The 23,350-nt window shown below is 28.2% G+C and overlaps 1 protein-coding gene across 1 annotated transcript; it reads right to left on the bottom strand.

Moving 5' to 3' along the window:
• Window positions 1-205: 205 nt before the first annotated feature.
• LOC117181063 (odorant receptor Or1-like) lies at window positions 206-15,247 on the bottom strand. The gene is made up of 4 exons (XM_033373631.1): window positions 15,134-15,247; window positions 12,401-12,867; window positions 12,233-12,332; window positions 206-268 (listed from the first exon to the last, which is right to left on the bottom strand). Exons 1-4 carry the CDS (start codon window positions 15,245-15,247, stop codon window positions 206-208), a joined length of 744 nt encoding a protein of 247 aa, XP_033229522.1.
• Between the last annotated feature and the right edge of the window lie 8,103 nt (window positions 15,248-23,350).

The following is a 23,350-nucleotide window of genomic DNA, read 5'->3' as shown; positions in this document are numbered from 1 at the left end:
CATGGGGCGCCTACTTTGTCTAACATTTTTTAGACGGCCTTTTTGAAGTTCAGTTTTTTAATGGGATGCTTAATTGTGGAGTAGATTGTATGAACCAGACATTATTTAAACAGTGACAAGAATATTTATTATACAAATATGGAAATTTGTAATATGCAATAACTTTCTAAATCCTACACTCTTTGAATTTAACAATTTTTATCTTCTATTCATTTCTGACGTTAACTTGTTTTAGAAGTACGAAGAAGGAGTAGGCTAGCCTCAAAATCTGAAATGAAATTTTAAATAAAAATTGGTTTATTTTGGGATCATCTCCAATAAGAATAGATGAAAGTGACATTACATTGCTAAAGCTAATATTTTTCTTATTTCTACATAAGACCATTTAAAAAAGATTATGTAAACAGATTGTTTAAAACCCTCTATACAAAATATTAAGAGCCATTGATTCAATGAAAGATACGCATTTTTATAGATTCCAGAAATATTTAAATAAGATTGATATGACAGATTTGTAACAGTTGAAATACTACATTGACTCGTTGAACTCGAGATTTCGAACCACGCATACGTCAATTCGATTTTAAAAATTGCATCTCCAATGCGTTCATCTGTGGTGTTAGATTATTGGATTCGCTCTGATGAATGGTGCTCAACTTGCAGAATTGATGGGATTGTCGACTGTGAGGTATTACGAAAAAAAAAAAACTGGAAGAAGTTGTAAAACGATGATAGGCGACTTGACCGGGTTACCGGGAATCGACCGAAAATTTTAGTTAAAAAACCGGGAATTTACTTCTGACCGCATCAAAATTCGAGTCTTAATTTGTTTTAATATGAGCATATGAGTGTGTTTTATAGATTACTGATTTATTCACTTATTTACGGTCTATAGACCTTAAATTTGTCAGATTTTCTCAGTTTACACTAATTAAATTATAATTTATTATCGTTCAAGAGTACTTTTTTTTAACGATCGATTAGTAGTTTTTCTCATGCGTCCAAAAAATTTGTATTGCAATCATAAATTAAGAATATACTTTAAAATACTTAATATTAATAAAATCATTTGTTCCCGTGCAACTATCAATTAATGCATAATTTTAGTTTAAAACTCACCAGTTAGATTAAATTTTTTTAAAATAAAAATCTTACTATTCCATTTTCTGTAATAATTGAGTTTTTTAGTTCAAAATTCAGCTATTATGTCGAAATTTTTTTAATTTGCAAATTAAACTATATTATTAAGTATTTTGTTTAAAAGTTTTATTTTTTTGATAAAAATTAATCTTTTCGTTCAAAAATTATTTTTTTCTCGTTAGAAATTCAAGTATTCCAATTAAATATTCATCATTTTAGTTTGAAAATTAATCGTTTTGGTTAAAAATTCGAATATTTTCTTGAAAATTTGCCTTATTTAATTGCAAATTCAACTTTTTTGTTAAAAAGTTACGTATTATGTTAAAAAATATAATTTTTGGTAGAAAATTATTCTTTTTGTTTGAAACTGCATCTTATCACTTAAAATTTCATTTTTTGGTGAAAAATTAAAGTATTCTAGTTGAATATTCATAACTTTGGTTGAAAATTCATCTTTTTGGTTTAAAATTTATAATTATATTTAAAAATTCACCACTTTTGTTGAAAATTGATTCTTTTTTGTTTGAATATCCGTTTTTTGTTCTGCTTATTTTTTAGTGGAACATTTAAGTAATTGTTTCGAAATTGATTTATTTTGTTACGTTTTGCTCTGTTGTGTTAAAGTGTTTTTTAAATAAATGTCATAAAGTAAAATAACTGTTTGCGTTTTGCGGAAAATACGAGATGTATAGGTTACCTTTAGTAGAAGAGGAAAATTAAGAAACTTGACCGTGATTCACCAATTTTTTTAAACAGTCATTCTTTTGGTTGAAAATCCAACTGTTTCTTAAAGAATTCGTCTTTTTGGGTTGAAAATTAATCTATTTTGGTAGAAGTTGCATATTTTTTGGTTAAAAATTACGGTTGGTTAAATATTAATCTTTTTTGTTGTTGAGGATTCAACTGTTTTCTTTAAAGTTCATCTTTTATTTGCGAATTCAAATGTTTTTGGTCTAAAAGTGTAATATTCTTTTGATATAAATATCAATATTTCGATGAAACCTATATTTTTCCAAATTTAACTATTTTGTTGAAGATTAATTTTATAAACTTTAAATTTTGCATTTTTGTTTCAAAACTGCTATTTTTTAGTAGAGCATTTAACTATTTGGCGTAAATTTCCTTTAAAATATGAATATTTGCTTAAATTGTATTATAATATTTTTGATTTAAAAATTGATCATTCTTAGTTGGAAATTCATGTATTTTGTTTAAGATTTGTATGTTTTATTAGAAAATTAAGCTGTTGGGTTGAGAGTTCAACTATTTGGTTAAAAATATTTTTATTGTGGTTAAAGATTCATAATTTCAGTTACAAATTTATACCTTTGGTTGAAATTGTAACTTTTTTTTTGAAAATTTGTGCTTTTTGTTTGGAAAATTTATTTTTCTTGGTTGAAATCTGATTATTTTTGATTGACAATCCAAGAATTTGGATAAAATTCATTTTTGTATTTTAGTTTCATCATTTTAGTTAAAAATTCAGTAATTGAACTGAAAGTTTATTTTATTTAGTAGAAAATTAATTTTTTTACTGAAAAAAATTAACGTTTTTATTTTTAATGAAAAATTCATTTCTATGGTTGAAAATTTAATTACTTTGTTCGTTCCTTAATGTGGAAAATTTATCTTTTCTTAGTTACAAATTCATGTGCTTAATTAATTCATGTGTTTTAATTTTTTCAGATAATTAATCTTATTGGTTGAAAATTCACTTATTTGATTAAACATTTATTGGGTTAAAAATTTATGTATATTGTTGAAGATTTGTCTTTTATGGTACAATTCAACTTTTTGTTAGAAAACCAACTATTTATTTTTAAAATTTTTTTGAAGATTGATCATTTCAGTAAAAGAATTTATTTCCTTGATTGAAAATTCGTTTTTTTTTCTATTTAATGATTCATTTTATAACTGCAAATTTAATTTTACATTTTTTCTTAAAAATTTGTTCTTTCTTAATGCAAAATTTAATTATTTGAGTAGAAACTTCATATTTTTGGGTTGAAATTTTAAGTTTTTCATACAAAAAATAATATTTTTGGGTGTAAAGGTTAATTTTTTACAGAAAATTTGTCTTTTAGATCTGAAAACCCATCATTTTAGATTAAAATCTTTTTCTTCTTTCTCTGGAAAATATTGCTCGGTTAGTTTCTTTCGGTGGACGGTACAAATAATTTGATAAAAATTGGTTTCCTTTTTTTTTTTGGTTTAATTTTCTGTTTTTTGACTGAAAATTAAAATATTTTCTGGTGGAAATATCAGGTCAGGGAAAAGTCAGGGAATTTCCAATGTGGGATTTGGTAGCAACGCTGCTTCACCACCTTGAGTGATAATTTTTCGAATAATTTCGTAGTACTTAGAATAAATAATTAATGAATCAAGTTTGTGAAATATGCTGCCTACTCGAGGATAATGATATTTTCGCTATCCAGCTCATGAATATTTGAACACTTCTATAGAGAACCTAGCGACATTAATGACTCGGGCCAACGATTATGTTGCCGGTGAAATTTTATCGTGCTTTCGTAAAGGTAGACTCAACGGCCTTAGAACGTTAACTTTTGTTCCGCGTAGCACGGTGACATTAATTACCATTCCCATAGAGTCTGTATTGTCTTGGCAGAGCGTGGCTTTATTTTAGGCATGAACACGACCACTAACGCTCCTGAAATCAACTTTCCCTTCCTACTTTCTGCCCCCCTATTATATCTGCAGTTTCTTTTGTTTTAAATTAACAAACTTATTTAAATGTGCCTAGATTTTACTAAAATGCCATATTATGAAATTTTCTACTCATTAGTACGAAAGGGAAAACACAGAAATGTACTGCGCAGCCATAAGAGCCGCACAACGCTACTGCGCAGTTGAAAATGGTAGAGCTGCGCAGAAGAGAACTGAGCGACTTATTGATGCGTAGTAGATTTCTCTGAGGATTACTGGTTTTACCTCCCTGTTACTACTAAATTTACACAATTTTAAAAGCAATTAGGGTATACTTACGTTAAAAAATGTGTCGACTGATAAAAGAAAGAATTTTCCAACAAATATCTTTACTGGTATCTGTAACCTTGACAAAATGATGCAAAGGGATTTTCTGAATTTCTTGTTTGGTATTGAACTCCATGCACATTCGTAAACTGCATTCTTCAGCTCAGCAGTCTAAATTAAATATTCAAAAATATTTTATGATGTTTTAAGAATTTAAAATTTTTGAATGAAAATTTAATTGTCCTCTAAATAATTTTTCTTTTTGGCTTAGAAAATCAGTTATATGGGTTTTAGTTAAAGTTTCATCTTTTTTACTTTAAAATTCGACCTCTTGTTTAAAAATTGATTTATTCAAGTAAAAAATGTATCTGTTTTGTTGAAAAATCGCCATTTTTCAACAGAATGTTCATCCTTTGGGATTGAAAATTCATCTTGCTTTATTAAAAATGACCTTTTTGTTCAAAATTCAACTTTCAACGGTTTTTTTTAAATTTAAAATCAAAATCTCTTTTGGTTGCAATTTCAGATTTAATATTGTTTGTTAAAAAGTTGATCCCATTTGGTTAAAAATGTATCTATTTGTTTGAAAATTGAAACACTTTGTTAAAAAATCATCTTCTTGGCTAAAGATTTGTTTCTATTGTTTAAATTTTAACCATTATCTTTAAAGTTTGTTTATTGGGCTGAAAATTTATTTTTACACTATAAATTCAACGGTTTTCATTTTTGAAAATTCTTCTTTTTTATTCAAGTTATTTTATTTGTGTTTGCTTATTGATCAAGGTTAGGTATTATCTGTAGTATCAATTTAGTAAATAAAAATTTCCAAATATGTATTTTTATTTTCTTAAGTGTCCTGGAAAATTTAAAATAATTTTTATGTTGAAATTTTTCAAGATTAAAAAATTTCAGAAAAATTTTCAATTAACATTAAGAGATATTTAGAATATCATAATATAAATTTTCTAAAAAATTTGAAACAATGTCTATTTTTTAAGATTTATTGAAACTAAGTTTTTCAAGAATTTTTTAAAGGTTCGAGGGAAATAAATTTTTTGTTAAAATTCGTCAAAAAGTGTAAAATTCTTTTTTACCTTTAAGAATGAATTTTAAGAGAACATTGAAAACATTTTCAAACCATTGTAAATAATTTCCTAAAATTTTAGAAAAAAATTGAGAAGATATTTAAGAAAGATTGGTTAATTTTTTAGGATTAATAAATTTGAGAAAGATATTTAGAAGTTTTAAAAATATATGAAAATAATTTTAAACTTAAAAAAGTTTAAACAAAATTATTTTTAAAGACCGACATATTATTTTTTAGGTATTTTAGAATTTTGAACGGTTTTATGAAAATAAAAATCTTTTCTTAAGATTTTGATTTTTCTCAAGAATGTTAGGAGAATAATATTTATATAACTTCAAATAGAAATAATCTTAAAAAATAAATATTCATTCGAAATGTTTATTTTGTATTAAACACGATGATTCACTTTAAATTATATTTTGACTAAATATTCATATTTATGTGGTTGAAGATTAATCTCTTTGTTTGAATACTTCGACTAATTTCTCGTAAATTTGTCTCTTTTTGGTGGAATTCCACTGCTCTTGATTTCAAATCATACTTTTCTGGTTAAAGTATCACTGTTATATGTTTCGTTGATACTTAATCTGTTTTTGTGAAAAATGTTATCTGATTGAAAATTGTATTATTTTATTGAAAGTTCAACAATTTAGTTCAGCAGTCATTTCTTGGACTGAAATTCAATTGTTTAGTAGAAATCTAATCTTTTTGCTTAAAAGTAAAACTTTTTGAATAAAAATTAATCATCTTTGTTGAGTTCAACTGTTTCTCATGTAAAATTTTAAGTTTGTTTGAAAACTCAACCTTTTGGTTGAAAATTCATTTTTGTATAGATTCAAAATTTAAATATTTTTTTAAAAACTAAACTGTTTTCTGAAAACTCCACTTTTCCGTTGAAAACTCACCTCGCTTAGTGATAGAAAAATTTTTTCTGGCAAAAATCAAACTATTTTATTAAATTTAAAACGTTTTATATTAAATTTAATATGAGACCTTCATTAATTTTATTTTAAAGAATAAGTCCCTTATTCTTAAAATTATTTCTTGAAGCATTTTCTGTTATTGAAGATTCTTAACGTGATCGATATTGTATAGATTTTCTGCCTTCATGGTTTGGAGGGTTGATCTACTGTCGGTAAGCTACAATCTCTGATGATAGAGCAGATAAAATAAAAAAAAATTAAAAAATTAAAAAAAAAAATCCCTTATTCTTACTCTAATTTCAACAAAAATCTTCCTATTTTGATATCATTCAGACTGGTTATTTCGTGAAAAAACTAGATTTAAAAGCAGAAAGAAAAACACTCCATTTAGTGGAAAAATTGCTTTGCTCTATTACTCTATTCAACTGATAAATCGTCGCCACGCTATTCTCTTACCGTATGCGTTGCAGGTCGCGTTAAGCTCCATACATATGCCAAGCATCGGTGGCAACGATATGGATATAACAGGACCCGAATACATGCATTTATTCATAAATTCTGTGGTCTAACTTCCTCCGATATTCTCAATAGAAATATGTTTATTGTTCTTTCATAGGTTTGTAAAAAATGAAATAAAATTTACCTTTACGGTTATGTCGTTTCCTCGCCAGGTGTATATAAAAATTTCAACCAGCATACACATTTGGTACTGCATTACAACGTAAAACTGTAAAGTAGCCGGAGATACCTAAATAAATTCAAAAAAAATTAAAATAATTTTTTTTTTAGGAATTTTAGACAATTTTGTATTGGAGATTTCGTTTTAGTAAGATTTGGTGAAGGGCCTGTTCAAAGTATGGGCGATCCACGACTCGTCCTCATACCGCTTTCAGGACGAGACGTAAAGCCTGACCCTTGTGCTTCACTTTTTTGTACTTATTACTTTTCTTTGCTCTTATATTTCTTTCTTTGTCTTTTTTAATCCAGTTAAATATGTACAGAATTTTACTACATTTTATATTAGATATTTAGAGTTGGTGAGATTTGGTAAAGGGATTGTTTAAAAACTAGTACCCGTACACCTTTAAACATTTTTTAAAATAAAATAATAAACCATCATTTATTCACTATATGAAACATGAAAATTCTTTTCGTATAATTTCACCAAATATTGCACTAGACTTTTTCAGTTGATAAGATTAGCCAAAAAAGTCGTTAAAAAATGGTGCGATCCACGTCTCGTCCTCACGCGTATTTTAGGACGAGACGACCACCCCGACCGCTGTGCACCTCACGCGGTGAATGCAGGGGTTTCACATCGCCAGCGCACTGTTAACATTCTAGTATTTTTCTTAATATAAACTTTTTATGCTTAAAACCATTCAAATGTGTGTAAGAAACACCTTTTTGCACCCATGCACCTTTGAATATTGTTTAAAGTCAAGCAAACAACCATTTCTTCAATAATTAAAGCAGTCAACATTTTTTGTACAGAATTTAACAAAGACTCTTACTAGATCTGTCTAGTTGATAAGATTTGGTCATAGATCTTTTCAAAAATTGACCGATTCACGACTCGTCCTCATGTCTGTTGCAGGACGAGTCGTACAGCCTGAAACTATTTTTCTGCACCCGTGCTCATTTAACTATTATTTAAAATCAAAGGAACATTTATCAACTAAATAAAAAAACAACATTTTTCGGCACAGAATTTAAAAAAAATTGTAGTAAACTTTTTGAATCTATAAGATTTGATAAGGGGGAAATTCCAAGACTGGTACAACATAAATCAATAGAAATTGATGAGCAGGCATAAATATCATAAGAATAAATTATTTAAGCAACAATTTCACTGTTATGCACAAATTTTAGGAACAAATATACATTTATAGAAATTTTATATGTTTGAATATTTTCTCTCTATGAAAAATCATCTTTAACTATACCCCAATGTTATTTTACAATAAAAATGTTGTTAGGCATAAGTCTTAGTCATTGTTATTAATAAATTATACAAACGATTGCATTATATTCGTTTGGTTTTACAGAAAAAAATTTTTTTACGAATACAAGCTACTGCAAATTCCTCTGTTTTTACAGGGAAATATTATTTTTTCACAAACACTTGCTGCCAATGACTTTTCTATATTATCTAGCTGAAAAATTGTATTCCTAATCAGCAACATACATAACAATATGATTAAGCACATAAAATAGAGCTGTTGCATAATATAAAATTCTTTATATTACTTGTTAGCAATTAAAATTGTGCAATTACAATGAAAGTTCTCAGATAGGTAATACAGAAAAGTTATGGACAGCAAGTCTTTGTCAAAAAACAATGTTTTTCTATTAAAGGATACGAATACAATTAGATTTTTTATATATTACTTATTATTAAAAATTTTAATTGCCGACTTGGAATAAACATTTTCAGCTAGATAATATCATAGTCATTTACAGTAACTAGTCTTCGTGAAAAAATAATTTTTTCTGCAAAAACACTTGAATATAATGCAATTTTTTATATAAGTTGTTAATAACAATGACTTACACGTACGCCTAACAAAATATTAAATGTGAAATAACGTTGCGGTGTATTTAATCCTTTAAGTGCATTGTGGGTGTCTGACACCCCAAGAAATTTTCAAACTCTTATAAACCATAATTAATTCAACAAATTGAGTAAGTGTCGCCATCTAGCTTCACTTGGAGACACTAACTGTAAGTAAGTCGCTTAACACACTGCGTCAATCATCAGTCTACTAGCAGCAGCTGCTGAAAATGGAGGTAGAAAAGTTGCGGGGTCTGTAATACCCAGTATGCACTTAGTGATTGAAAAAGTAATTTTGAATCAAGTTTTGTTGTTGAAATTTTATTGATTTTTGTTTACTTTCTAACGTAAGTATATCATTTGAAGTGAAATAATTTATTTTTTCGATTATTTCGTTCTTTTTTTCTTTGTAGATGGCTTATAACTTACGGCAGCGCGGTATGCGAGAGCAGCCTGTGAATGTGTTGAATAACATTAAATTGTTAAAATACAGTTATATATGTCTCTTTTTCCAATTTCTTACCTTTTTTTAGTATTACGAATCAAAGTTCCTTAATTTTTGTAAAAATAAATCTATTTGAAAGCAAAATATCTGATTCATCATTTTATCACAGAATTGACTTTTCAACTGCGCAAATAAATATCTTTTTTGAAAGCTCCCATGTTGCAGTATTTTTTTATTTTATGAAAGTACACTATTTCAAAAGTATAATCCTAAATTTTCAGGTTAAAATAATTCGAAATGATGTGAGTTATCCATTTTTAAGTAAAAAAAACCATTATTTCACTTTTTTCAATAATTTTTTTAACAAACCTTAAATAAATAAGTGGCTATAAAAACAACTCCACCTTATAAAAGATACCTTAAACTATATTGGATAATTTTATTGTGACTGAATATTTAATAGGGGTTAAACAATACGTCATTAAATACGCAGGGGTCTTTAACACCCACGCTGCACTTTCCCGTGATTTTTACCATGTATGCTCTTTGAGGGTTAAAGATGATTTTTCATGTAGAGAAAATATTTAACCCTACAAAAAATCTATAAATGTGTATTGGCTTGTAAAATTTGTTTATAACATTAAATTTTATGCTTTAATCATCTATTCCTATGATATGTATGTCTGTGTCTCAATTTATATTGACTCCTGTTGTACTTTGCTGGCTTACACGAAGATAAAAGTAGTACATAGGAAAATCTGATTTTTTCGAATTGTTGAATAACATTACATTTGACACAAACTGCAAATTGAAATTCGGCCTCGAGGGATTAATGCGGAATTTTATTCACAGATTTTTTTCAACTTTAAAATCAGCCAAAAATTACGATTTCTAGTATTTTTCTTACTAAATGCCTTGCGCGTTTATCGTTTTTCATCTAAAAGAGAATATCATAAAAAAACTTGCTATTGATCAGAATTCCTGCATATGTACTGAGGAAACAGAAATAATTAATCGAGTATACACATTAATTTTATAAACAATTTATGTAACAAATACTTCAGTGTAGTGCGAAAATGTTGCAAACGCTGACATATTACATAAAATGTCTTAGATTTTGTATTCGATTTGTAACGGTTAGTAGGGAATATATTTAGCTGTTTATAACAAATATACTTAATTATTGCCCAAAGGAACGTTTATTTGTGAAAAGTTTTGTTTTTCGTATAAATTCTGTTAGAGCTCAATTAATACTGATATTTTCTAACGATTTTTAACTAATTTAATAAAAAAAAATAAATAATTTTTACTTTTGAAGTATATTGTTTAAAAAATACCTGGATTCATTTAAACATTGCGATGAAAAACATGAAACAACTATTTAAAAAATCTTCAATAGCAATGCCAATATTATAAAATTTATTGAATTCGGTATAATAAATAAATAAATTAAAATTATTTTATGAGAGCTAAAAGAGATTCGTCAAATCATTCACACTCTTTTGAACATTTAATGAACAAGAAGAGTTTTCTGGTTGAAATAATTGAATTTAATAAATAATTTGTTATTTTATAAGCAATTTTTACAAACACATTTTATAAACAATTATTTATATCAGGTATTTATGTTGGAATAAATAAATTATTTCTATGGAATTGATCATATATTACTTCGAAATGAAAGATAAGTATCATATTTGGTCATTTGTTATAAATTGATAATTGTTTAAAGAATCCTAGTTAACAAATGCATTATTTAACGAAATCTGTATTATCATCAGAACTAGTTAGCTTCATTTTTGACTACCTGGAAAGTAAAGTTTAAAATTTAAAAATTAAATTTTTCTAAAAAAGATCTTCGCACTTCGCTCTACTGGGAATCGGACCACAGAACGTTCAATTGCCGGTCGGGTGCTTTCCCATTGAGCTATTAGAGATATCTGAAGAAGAATCTTTTTTAAGAAATATGCAATATCTCAAGCCAGGTGTTGCATTTATGATACTTACAATTACTAGTAGCTTAATGGGAAAGTATCCGACCGGCAATCGGGAGTTATGTGGTTCTATTCCTAGTGGAGCGAAGTGAGAAGAGCTTTTTTCAGAAAAATATAATTTTTAAGTTTAAAAAATTTATTTTTCAACTAGTCACAATGACGTTAAGTATGTTCTGTTATTGAAAAAGTTAAATTGATCAATATTTTTCATTTTTGTTTTCACAGATTGTAGAATGACATCTACATTGATCGATAGTAACCAGCTCTGGTGATAATACAGATTCCTTTCAATTACTCGTATCATGGGTGTGGCACTTGGCTTAAAATAACGTGTATTTCGGAAAAGGTTCTTCTTTCGATCTCTCTGATAGCTTAATGGGAAAGCATCCGACCGGCAGTCGAAAGTTCTGTGATTCGATTCCTAGTGCATCGAAGTGAGACTATTTGAGATTATTTAGCTGTAGCATTTAAACTTTTTTTAACGTAATCAACTGTTAATATCAACGTTTTAAACTTTTTTCAGACATTATTTAACGATCCACTATTGTTATTGTTATCAATAATGTTATAAAAAAGTAAAATCAATTACTTTAGTTCTGCATTTGAGATCTGATAGCCCATGGGCGTTTATTAAACGAAACTTATAAAAAAAAATTAACTTGAAAGAGGGTCGAGTGTTTTTGTATTTGTGAAACAACTCCGGAGGGTATAAGCTTTGTGTGATTATCTCTGGCGAAGAAGCGATGGGGTGGAAAAAGTGTTTAACCCTCAAACGGTACACTTTAACCCAGCAAACGTAAACGGCACACTGGTGCGAATTAATTTGTTTGCAATGTTAATATTAATTATTTAATATATTGAACATATAATAAATAACTAGCATATATCGCACTTATTCAACATATATATTTAATATATGTGGCGATAATCCGCAGCACCTGTTTTTTCGTAAATGCCAACAAAATGAAAAAACTTCGAGTGTGAATTCGCACCAGTGTACCGTTTGAGGGTTAAAATAGCGTGACATGCAGGGAAAAAATAGTTGTTCAGTTTTCTCCTACTATGTGTTTAATGAAATACACCCCAAATAAAACTTACCAAGGTCATTTCGAAGCATGTCACGCAAATGATAATGCTACTTGCGCAGATTTGAGCCACGATTCCAATTTGAAACACATTCTTTACGTCATTAATAAAACTGAAATAAAAATTAAATTAAATGCTTACATTTCTTTGATTTATGGTTGATTATTATTCTTCACTTACGTGAGTATTGCTTTGTGACGTATCGTACATTTTGCAACACGTTCGTTTAGAATTTTCTCTAAGCAATTTCCTTCAGAGCAGAATGTATCCTCGGGTGTATTTGTGGTTCCTAAACATCTGTGACATTGCACTTCTTCTCTAGAAACTGAATAGGATGTCGGATAAGATGCCTTTCCCTCTTGGCTAGAAGCTAATTTCTTATCAGCGGTTACTGTCCCGCTGGGAAATTCACAACTTGTATCAGATAAGTTACTGAGAACAATGTCTGACATCTGCTTGAAGTCCTGTTTTAGAATTTCTAATTGTCCCACCATAACCACGTAAAAATTTGTTGTCAGCATGTCCATCATTGCATTCATGGCAGCTGTTGTTAATAATAAAATTGATTGAAGAACATAGGTGTATCTATAAATTGACTCCACTGATGTGTCAAAGGGATACCATGCTGCAAATAATAATACTTTATCCTGAAAATAGAATTCGTGTATTGTTAAAGTATCAGAAGAAATATTCCAACATGGTGAAGGGAATTTAAGACATTTCAAGTTCTGTTTCTCTATTGATCTATTTTTAGTGCTGCATTTCGATACGTGAATCTCTAATATTTTTATCGTTCTCGTTCGTTTACGAAACATATTCTAAAACCAACTTCTATTGCATACATTTGTTACCAATCATATCGTCTCATGTCTTACTTCCGATCAAATACGACCGATATATCGGAAAAATCCAAATTGTTATAATAAAAGTGACTTTTGAAAAAAAATAGAGAAAGTTAATTATACTTTCAATCATTAATTAGATTAATAAATAAATTTTTTTGAAGTGTAAATGTCCGTCAATTACTAAAAAAGTAATTATTATTAATTACTATTAATTTATTCATCTAAAACCCAAATCATTTAAAACCTATACATTATTTTAATCCTTTTCAAATATATAAATCTTCTACTCACCATAAAATCTTAAAAAAACTGGTTTAAAAGAAACGGATTGGAAGAAATTAAAAAATATTTGATCAACTTTCGAAAATATTTCAATGTTTGAAAATATTTGTAATTTCTTCCAAACTTCTAAAATTCCTAAATATCTTTTAATCTAACTCGAGTTATTCATAAAATTGTGAATAATATTCAAAAATTAAAAAAATGACTTTAAAATCTTCCAGATCTTTTTGAAATTTGTATATATCTTTTGAAATATTTTGAAATTTCTTTAAATGTTCTTCAAGAATTAATTTAAGTAAAAGTATATTTGAAATTTTCACACGAATCTTACGAAATATTTGTTATTTTCCTCAAACCTTACAAAATTTTCAAAAAGCTTTGAAATTTTGCTTCGAAATCCTAGAATAACTTGATGTGAATAAATATTATTTTATGTTTTTCCAAGAATCTTAAGGAAAGTTTTTTATAATCTTGAAAACTTTTAAACTTTTATTTCAAAACCTTCTAAAATTTAAATTTTGTTTTAAAAAATTTTTGTCTCTTTTCATATTAAAAAAAAATTTAATTTTTTTGAATTTTCTTCCGACAATTTTGGAAATGTTTGAAATGTTGAAGAAGAAATTATACAGTCTTTTAAAATTAATCTAAAAAAAAAATAACAAAAAATAACTTTAAATTTTAAGAGGAATAAAAAAATTGGTTTATTTACTGGAAACCTTTTCAATACTCAAAATACTTCTAAATTTTTTATTCGAAGTATATAAAAATCTACATTTTGAAGCACATTTTTTTAATTTCTGTAAGTTTAACATTATTTTTTACTCTTTTTAGAATTTCTAAATATTTTTTAAACTTAACATTTTTTAATCCTTTTAAGTTTAAAATTCTTTTTCCTTATCTTTTTAAAACTTATAGGCATATATATTTCAAGCTTATTCTTAGAAATTTTAATATAGTTATAACATTTTAGTTTTTATTTCAAAAATGTGAATTATAAGTATGAAAATATATAAAAGCACAGTTTCCTATGCGGAAATAAATTTAAGTGACATAAGTGTTAATGTGCAGAATCCCTGAAAATGAAACCAAGATTCGAACGACCAAATTTGGCCAACCACTATAAAATGTTCATCTTGCAATTTGAAAAAAGATAAAAAATTTCTAATAAAGAAAAGAAAAAATTATTCTTGTGGACAAAAATAAGAAAGAGAAAAAAATAAAAAGGCAGGCAACCAAATTTCCTTCCTCCTTTTTTATTTAATTCATCTTTTATATTTTTACTATTATCAAATAAAAATAAAAATATATTTGTAAAAAATAATCACAAAAATTTCGGCACTTATACAGCACCCTGGATAGGACAAAAAAATAAAAAGATTGGAGCAGGAGGAACAGCAACGAAACCATAATGTTCTCTCCCCCACACCTTGAATTCTTATTATTTTTATTTTTACCATGAAAAAGGTGCTATGTGAGTGCCGAAACGTCAGTGATTATTTTTTACAAATGTTTTTTTATTTTGATTTGATAATAATAAAAATAAAAAAGACGAAAGAAATTAAAATATACTGAAGGGGAGTTGGTTGGTTGCCTTCTCATTTTTCTTTCCTCTTTTTCATTTTTGTCTAAAACAAGAAATTTGTTTCTTTTCTTTTTTAGAAAAATTGTTACCTTTTTTCATATTGCAGTAGGAACATTTTATAATTAAATTTTCACATAAGTGTTTTAGTAGTTTTATAATAATAAAAATATTTATTTCAAATATATTAAGAACACTACACTCTACCTGTGTGCTATCCACCAAAGGAAAGAGGATCCAGCTTACACAAGTAAGCATCACCAAAACCATTAGACTCAGAGAACTGGCTTTTGCAATAACCACGGAATTTTTCAACACCATCAGATGTTCGATTCGCCGGGAGAAAAAAATTGGATCTTGCAATCTTTCGAAAAATTCCTCTATTTCCGTGCGACGTAAAAGAAACACAACGAGCTTAATTACATAGGCAACACAGGTCAAAGTAAAAAAGGAACTCTCTACCAATAATTGTAGATCGTCTCTAATAAGATATATGTTGATAAATTGTGCTGGTAAGACTGTCACGACATAAAATAAATGGAAGCCATAACCATAGATTTGGTAAAACAGTCTGAAATAATTAATGAGAGAATTTATTTTTCAATTTAGTTCTAAAAACAATAGTCCTAACTATAAAGAGTGTACAGGAAAATTAATGAGAAAAAACACAAACAGGAAACTGTTTTTAATTTCCTGAAAAGGAAAAGAGAAAATACATGATAGAAAAGTGATTTTAGCAGCAAAGTCAGTAAAGGTAAACCGGACCTTACCGTAATTGGGCAGGATGTGCGAGAACTTGATTTTTAAAATTCCCTGATTTTTCCTTGACTAATTTTTCATTTTCTTGGTCATTATTATTCAAATACCAGCACTTTAATCTTATAATATTTTTAACAGAGAATCATTTATAAACAGAATAAAACAGTGTTTTTGATGCAATTAAAAAATTTTCAACTAAGAAGATAACTGCCAACCAAAAAGTGGCATAGTTTATATTTCAATAAAAAAAGATGAAATAGAAAAAGAACTTGAATACGAAAAAGAAGAATTTTAAGCAAATAAATATTCAACCAAAGTGATGAATTTTCAACTAAAAATATAAATCTTCAACCAAATCTTCGAAACAAAGTATTTTGATACTCAAGCAAAGAATAATAGTTTTTAACGAAAAAAATAAAAAATAAGAAAAATAAAAACGACGATTTTTTCCAACCAAATAGGATGAATTTCTAACAAAAAATAGTTGAATTATAAATTAAAAATAGTTTAATTAATTAAAAATACGAACTTTCACCCAGACAGTTCGTTTTGTAACCAAAAAATATTAAATTTCTAACCAAAGAGATGAATTATTAACCAAGTAAGATTTTTTATTCAGAAAAGAAAAAAATTTATTCAACTAAATTGTTGAATTCTCTATCGAAATAATATAATTTTCAAACCCAAAAATATGAATTTTCAACAAAATAGTTAATTCACAATCAAACAGTGGAACTTTTAAGTAAAATCATAAGTTTTTTATAAAGTAGCACACATTTTTACCGAGTAGTGTAATTTTTAAGCAAAAGAGGTGAATTTTTATCAAGAAATATAACAGTTGATATTTCAACCAAAAAAGATTGCAATTACAAATTGAAAGCAGTTGAATTAATTAAAAAACAACTACGAATTTTCATAAAACTGTTTAAACCTCAACCTAAACAGATTAATTTTCAACCAACTAGTTCAATTTGTAATGAAGAAAGATGATATTTATAATTAAATTAAATAAATAATTAAAAAATAATTAAATAGAAAATTTTATTGAAAATGTCAAGAGTGAATAATAGTTCAATTTTACATTTTTGCGTTTCATAGGTTTTAATTTTGCAACAAAAAATTAATTGGTTGAATTTTTGAAAGTTTAATAAGCAATTTAAAATTATTAGTTCGCATTCGTTTAAGTTTCAAGGTTCTGGAGTAAATTCTTTTCTTTATTTTTCCTATTTAAAAATACTATTTAGATTAAAAGGTTGTTCAGTATAATTCAATTCATTCTTTGATTTTATAAATATTTGTATAATTAGCTTTAATGTCAAATTACAATTTCGTTATGTGATTACAATTTAAAATTCTAGAATTTCAGAAGCTTTGACTTTTAAAGTGACAATTTAGTTCTCAATATCAAATTGTAAAATCTGAATCGCTTTGAATTTAAAATTGTTTAAATTCAAAAGTTTAAAATTTTTTATTGTTTAATTTTAAACGCTTTTAAGTATATATAATACAATTTCAATTCCTCCGAATTTTAAATTACCTAATCTTAAAATATTCAATTTTTAAGGTTTTGACATTGTCCTATTTTATAAATTTTTAATCTCAAATCATTTAATTTTATGATTCTGCAATTCAAAATAAAATTGTTTACATTGCAGTGCTTTAATTTACAAGTTATACAATCTAATTTATTCTTCTGATTCAATTGCGCAAAATCATTCAATAATCTTCTTTTTAATTTCAGAAGCCTTCTATTCGAAATTATTAATTATTGTTAAAATATTTTTAAACATAACATTAAAAAAATGTTTTGATAAATGATTTCTAAATTTGCATAGTTTTCGCGTAAGGATATAAAAATTCAGATAATATTCTGTAATAAAATGCATCTTTGCATTTTTCTTCATCAGACAGAAAAACTTTCTTATCCTATTTATATGATTCAAAGTCAATTGATTTCTTCCAAAAGGGTTTACCGATACTTATTTCTTTCTGCAATTAATTTTATGTAAAAAAATTGCGTTTCGCAAAGAGCCTTAATTTTTTTCTAAACCAGGAAAAATCACGAATATTTATCAGGAGAAAGCCGGGAGACGAAAATTTGAAAAATAGTGGCCAACCTGATTACGATTTACCATTTTAAAATTGTGTTTATGTGGGTTAACTTTTCGTGAGGAGCCAGAATTAAATCACGTAACGCATAATCGGCCGTCTCCAGACTTCCTCCCACTTTAACAATGGAAATGTAACAAATTTACATAGACTGTATGATCCCCCCCCTTGGGCTCTTACGTAATTTAAATATAATCCCGAACTGTTAAAAAATGGTCGGTTTACCTTATATCCCTTTTCCTCTATATGAACATTTTTAACTTGAAAGTATTTATCAAAGTATTTATGCGATTTATAATTTAAATTTACGCTCCTTTTTGACAAACTTCTAGCTTAAAAATAAAAAAATAACTACGTGAAAAAAGTGCTAATTTTCTGAATACCTTAAGATTGGACGTTTCACCTTAGCTGGCCAGACACCGAATAACTTAAATGTCTGGAGATTCATACCAAACGCGTCTTCAGGTCTATAGATAACCATTTCTCGAGGGACAAGTAAAGTCGTTATGGTTTGACTCCAGAGATGTATTATTAGGGTATTACGGTATCTACCTTATTATGCAAGTTGAAGGGTAGTTTGAATGATAGGCATGTGGAGATATTATGGGTGGTTCCGCTACTTATGTTACAAAATAATAGCGAAATCTCATGACGCCCATTCGCATTATAGCTCCCGGAAGTTACCTCTATAATTTAACCACCTTATTCCATTGATCGATTCAAATCAACAATTTCAGCTTTTAGTCTCATTTAGTGCTTTAATAATTCAAGGAGTGACGTTCTCGCGAAGAGACAATAGTTTTATAGTATAAACCCAAAGTCCGCTATTAGCCTACAAAGTTGAACGCCACGTCTTGGTTAATAAGAAAAATGAAAAAATGTTTTAATTTGGAATTCAAGTGTCGGAAAGGTATAAAAATATAAACATCAATTCTGCTAATCATTCTACTTATTTTCGTTTCAATCGAGTGATTTTAATTTTTATCATTTTAAGGCAAACTATGAAATCAATGAACAATTTCAAGCGGCGATTTCACGAAATTATTTGGGGCTGAAATACACTAGACTTCCGATTTAAGCACGTTCGATGAATGAATTCCAAGAATTGACGCTGACGGATGAGATGAGCCGCGGGGCCGAAAGGGGAAGTCGACCGCGGCTAATCACCGCAGACAAAACAGTACCGCAGCGATAAGGCGCAGTTTCCTAACGGCCTAGGTGTGACTGCGTAACATGGCACAACGTTGCGATATGGCTCTAACTGGTTCAATTAAAAAATTTTTGATTTAAGCCACGGTCAGAACCAAACCTGTGCTTAAATCGAAAGTCTAGTGTATATAGTTGTCCTATGTATTTTATAGACACAGCACTGAAAAAAATAGTTTAGCTGACTCTACTAGATGTTTAGCTGGATCTCGTATTCTAAAAAATATAGCTGTCTTACCTAAATGTCTAGCTGACTTACCTAAATATCTAGCTGTTTCAGCTAAAATTTGACATCTAGAAATTATCTGGCTAATTTTTCTAGATACTTTCTAGTTAGAAAAATTAAGCTTACACAGATAAATATTAAGGTAACACAGCTATATTTTTTAGCTGACGAAATTCGGCTAAACGTTTAGCTGGAACACATAAACCATTTTTTCAGTGAAGGGTTTATTAAGTCACGGACAAAAAATTTCCTTCACCTTTATTTTAGTATTTTGTAGACACAGTTGTTTATTATCTCATAGCCGGGTGGCTTTCACTTGATCGTGAAACAGAGAAAACCGGAAACTGACCGAGAATTCCATGAGATCGGGAAAAACCGGGAAATTATAATGAATTTATTTTTAGCCTGGAAATTTTACAGACTTAAATAAAAATCTGTCCAATTTTGATTTCAACCGTTTTTTAAATAACCAGTTAAATTGTTATTTTTACATTCTCATCAGAGAAGGTATGAGATTTATGTAAAATTTGATTCCCCCCCTCCGTTTTTGTCAAATGTCCACGTTTTAAGACCGTCGGAAACCGAAAAACAGGTTTTTACGAATATGTATGTATGTATGTATGTATGTGTATGTCTGTCTGTAAACACGATAACTTTCGAAAAAATTAATCTATCAGATTGCCCTTTGGCACACTCGTGTAATGTTCTAATCTAAAGATCTAGTTCATTAGCCAGTCATTTTGGATGAAAATTCAAAAAGTGGACACATTTTGAATATTTTTTAGACCACTTTTTTGAAAATTCCAAAATTCTCTGTACGGTTATTTATAGTATTCAAAAAGTTGAACAATTTGTCTTAATGACTTTTTTGGAAAAATCAAAAATTACCAGAGTTAGAGCATTTTCAAAAACCAGAAAAACAAATTAAAATGAACATTTTAAGCCAAACAACCCATGATACGAAAAAAAAGTCAAGAGAAGAAAAACGTTGCTTTTCGAAATCCTTACAAGATCACGATAACAATTTTTTTAATTTGGTCGAAAAGTTGAAAATTCCAAATTTGATCGTACCAAAAATTTTTGAAACCACATTTTTTCAAGATTTAAAAATTCTATGTGCGGTTGTTCATAGTACTCAAAAACTCAAACAATTTATCCCTATGACTTTTTTCTATAAATAGAAAATCATCAGAGTTAGGGCACTTTCAAAATCCAAAAAAAAAACTAAAATGAACATTTCAGGCCAAACAACACATGATATGCAAAAAAGTAAAAAAAAAAGAAAAACTTTGTTTTTTAAAGGCCCTACAGAATTATGATACCAACTATTTTAATTTGGTCGAAAAGTTGAACACTCCAAATTTGATTCTACCAAAAAAAAAATAAAAAATTCACAAATTCCATTTTTTGGTTAAACTATGCAAGATACGAAAAAAATGAAAAAGCTCAAATTACAGGAACTGGAAAAAACTACAAATTCATAATGAATTACTTTTCGACACAAGTTACGAAAAAAAAATGAGACAAAACTCTTTCATCAAAAAAAGAGCTATAATTTTTGATATGTCACGTAGTTTTTGCCTCAGCCGTAAAAAATAACATTCAAAATAAAAAATTTTAATTTAAAAAAAAAACGACACAAGGTATACATTAAAATTAACAGACAAAAGTTGTTCGCCTAAAAAGATCTATCAATTTATTATCAATGATTTTTCGATAGGACGAGTAGATAGTATACCCAATTAAAAAATTTATTTAGATGCTCTCTCAATCGCAGAAAATTTGTAGAAGCTCGAAAAACGGTAAGAATAATTTATTGTGTTTACAGAATTAATTTATAGTTTAAGTTGTCCCTAGGGATATGATCTTCTCCTAAATAAATAAATTATTTTTATCCGAATTTAAAAAAATTCGATATACTTTGCATATTACGCAAAAAAACTTAATAGTAATAATTTTTCCAAAACTTTGACAATAATATCTCAGATAATGAATAGAAATAATCACACGTTATTTTTCAGCAAATAAGTCGACCTTAACGAATGGACACAAATATTTAAAAAATCAACAATGACCTGTGCATCGAAATCTACTGGCTTCGATTCAATGAAAAAAAATTATTGATAATATCTGATTCATAATCGTTTCACATAATACTTTGGAAATAAATTGTTAAGACTTTCCTGGTAAGAAAAAAATTTAAATATGTAAAATCGCAAATAATAGTTCAAATAAGTATTAAAATATATTTTAAGCACTTACAGCTGTTTAAATGCAAATTACACTTACCTTTACAGAGTTTTCACAAGAATTGGAATATAAATTTTTATTATTTAGCATTGAATTTTATCTGTGAAAAAGATCCCTTTCTTTCGCCCCGCTGAGAATCAAACCCAGGTCTACCGATAACTGATCGGGTGCTCCTACCACTAAGCTACTGGTGACATCGAAAAAAGATTTTCTCACAGACATGCCAAACGGCAAGGTTTTCTTTACTGTCAGTCATAAAATTTAAGCAATCTGTATTATCATCGGGGATGGTAATCCCCGATCAGATGAAGACATTAATCACATTGCTTGAAAATATAAATCTGAACTATCTAACTAAAATACCCCTCAAATTCAGAATTTTACATTTGTTTTTCTAAAATTTTTGAATTGAATTTCGTCTGTGAAAAAAGATCCCTCTCCTTAGCTCCGCTGGCAATTGAATCCAGGTCTACCGCTTGTCGGTAGGGTGCACTTGCCACTAAGCTACGGGTGAGATCAAAAGAAGAATATTTTTATCACAGACATGCTAATCGGCAATGTTTTCCGTGATATCAGTAATAAGATTTAAGAAATCGGTACCATCATCGGAGATAGTAATAACCGTTTAGATGAAGACACTAATCACATTGCTACACTATCTAGCTAAGATAACCCTCAAATTCAGAATTTTTGTTTTGTTTTTCCAAAATTTTCAAATTGAATTTTGTCTGTGTAAACAAATTCTTCTCCTTCGCTCCGCTTCGAATCGAGGTTTACCGATTTCCGGTAGTCTGCTCTTACCATGAAGCTACGGAAGAGTTTAAGAGAAAAATTTTTTCACAGACATGCCAAACGGCAAGGTTTTCTGTAATCTCATTCACATTGCTACACTATCTAACTAAGATAACCCTCAAATTCAAAATTCCACATTTTTTTCCCAAAAATTTTAATTTTAACTTTGTCTGTAAAGAAAGAACCCTCTACTTCGCTTCACTGGAAATCGAATCCAGGTATACCGATTTCCAGTAGGGTGCTGATACCACTAAGCTACAGGAAATAGCGAAAGAAGAATCTTTTCACAGACATGCCAAACCGCAACCTTTTAAGTTTTAAGAAATCTTTATTATCATCGGGGATGGTAATAACTGATTAGATGCAGATACTAATCACATTACGTGAAAATTGAAATCTACACTACTGATCTAAAATATCCCTTATATTGAGTATCATACGTTCTTTTTCATTTTTAAATGGAATTTTGTCTGTGAAAAGAATCCATCTCCTTCGCTCCGCTGGGAATCAAACCCAGGTCAACCGATTGCCGGTTGGGTGCTCTTACCACTAAGCTACTGAAGAGATCGAAAGAAGAATCCTATTGCACAGACATGCCGAATGGATATTTTTCTACGGATAAAATTCAGTTTTCAAATCTTAAAAAGAACAACGTAAAATGCTGAATTTGAGGGGTATCTTAGATTCACAATATAGATTTATATATTAACGAAATTCGATCAATATCTTCATCTGATCGGTCAATACTCTTCCCAATAATAATACAGATTTCCTAAATCTTATGACTGATATTACAGAAAACCTTGCCGTTTCACATTTCTGTGAAAAAAGATCATTGTTTCGATCTCTTTAGTAGCTTCGTGGTAAGATCACCCGGCCTGCAATCGGTAGACCTGGGTTCGATTCCCAGCAAAGCGGAGGAGAGGTATCTTATTTCACAGGTAAAATTTAATTAAAAATTTAAAAAAAGGACGTCACTACTATCACCGATGATACTGCAGATTCTTAAATTTCATTATTAAAATTTTTTAAATATATTTTAACTCAAAGTAGCCATCCCGATCTCACTTATCACTATTTTT

This window comes from Belonocnema kinseyi, chromosome 10, assembly GCF_010883055.1.
Source record: "Belonocnema kinseyi isolate 2016_QV_RU_SX_M_011 chromosome 10, B_treatae_v1, whole genome shotgun sequence".
NCBI classification, from domain to species: Eukaryota; Metazoa; Arthropoda; class Insecta; order Hymenoptera; family Cynipidae; genus Belonocnema; species Belonocnema kinseyi.
The sequence above is the reverse complement of the archived record's forward strand: the minus strand, read 5'-3'. Positions and strand labels throughout refer to the sequence as shown.

Bases quoted from the DNA above. Each gene is read 5' to 3' on its own strand.
- LOC117181063 (XM_033373631.1), bottom strand. From the start codon at position 15,247: ATGGTGTTGAAAAATTCCGTGGTTATTGCAAAAGCCAGTTCTCTGAGT. The intron at 12,868-15,133 runs GTAGAGTGTAGT...TTCTATTTTCAG, and splicing joins CTTTGGTGGATAGCACACAG to GATAAAGTATTATTATTTGC. The intron at 12,333-12,400 runs GTAAGTGAAGAA...TTTTTATTTCAG, and splicing joins CGTCACAAAGCAATACTCAC to TTTTATTAATGACGTAAAGA.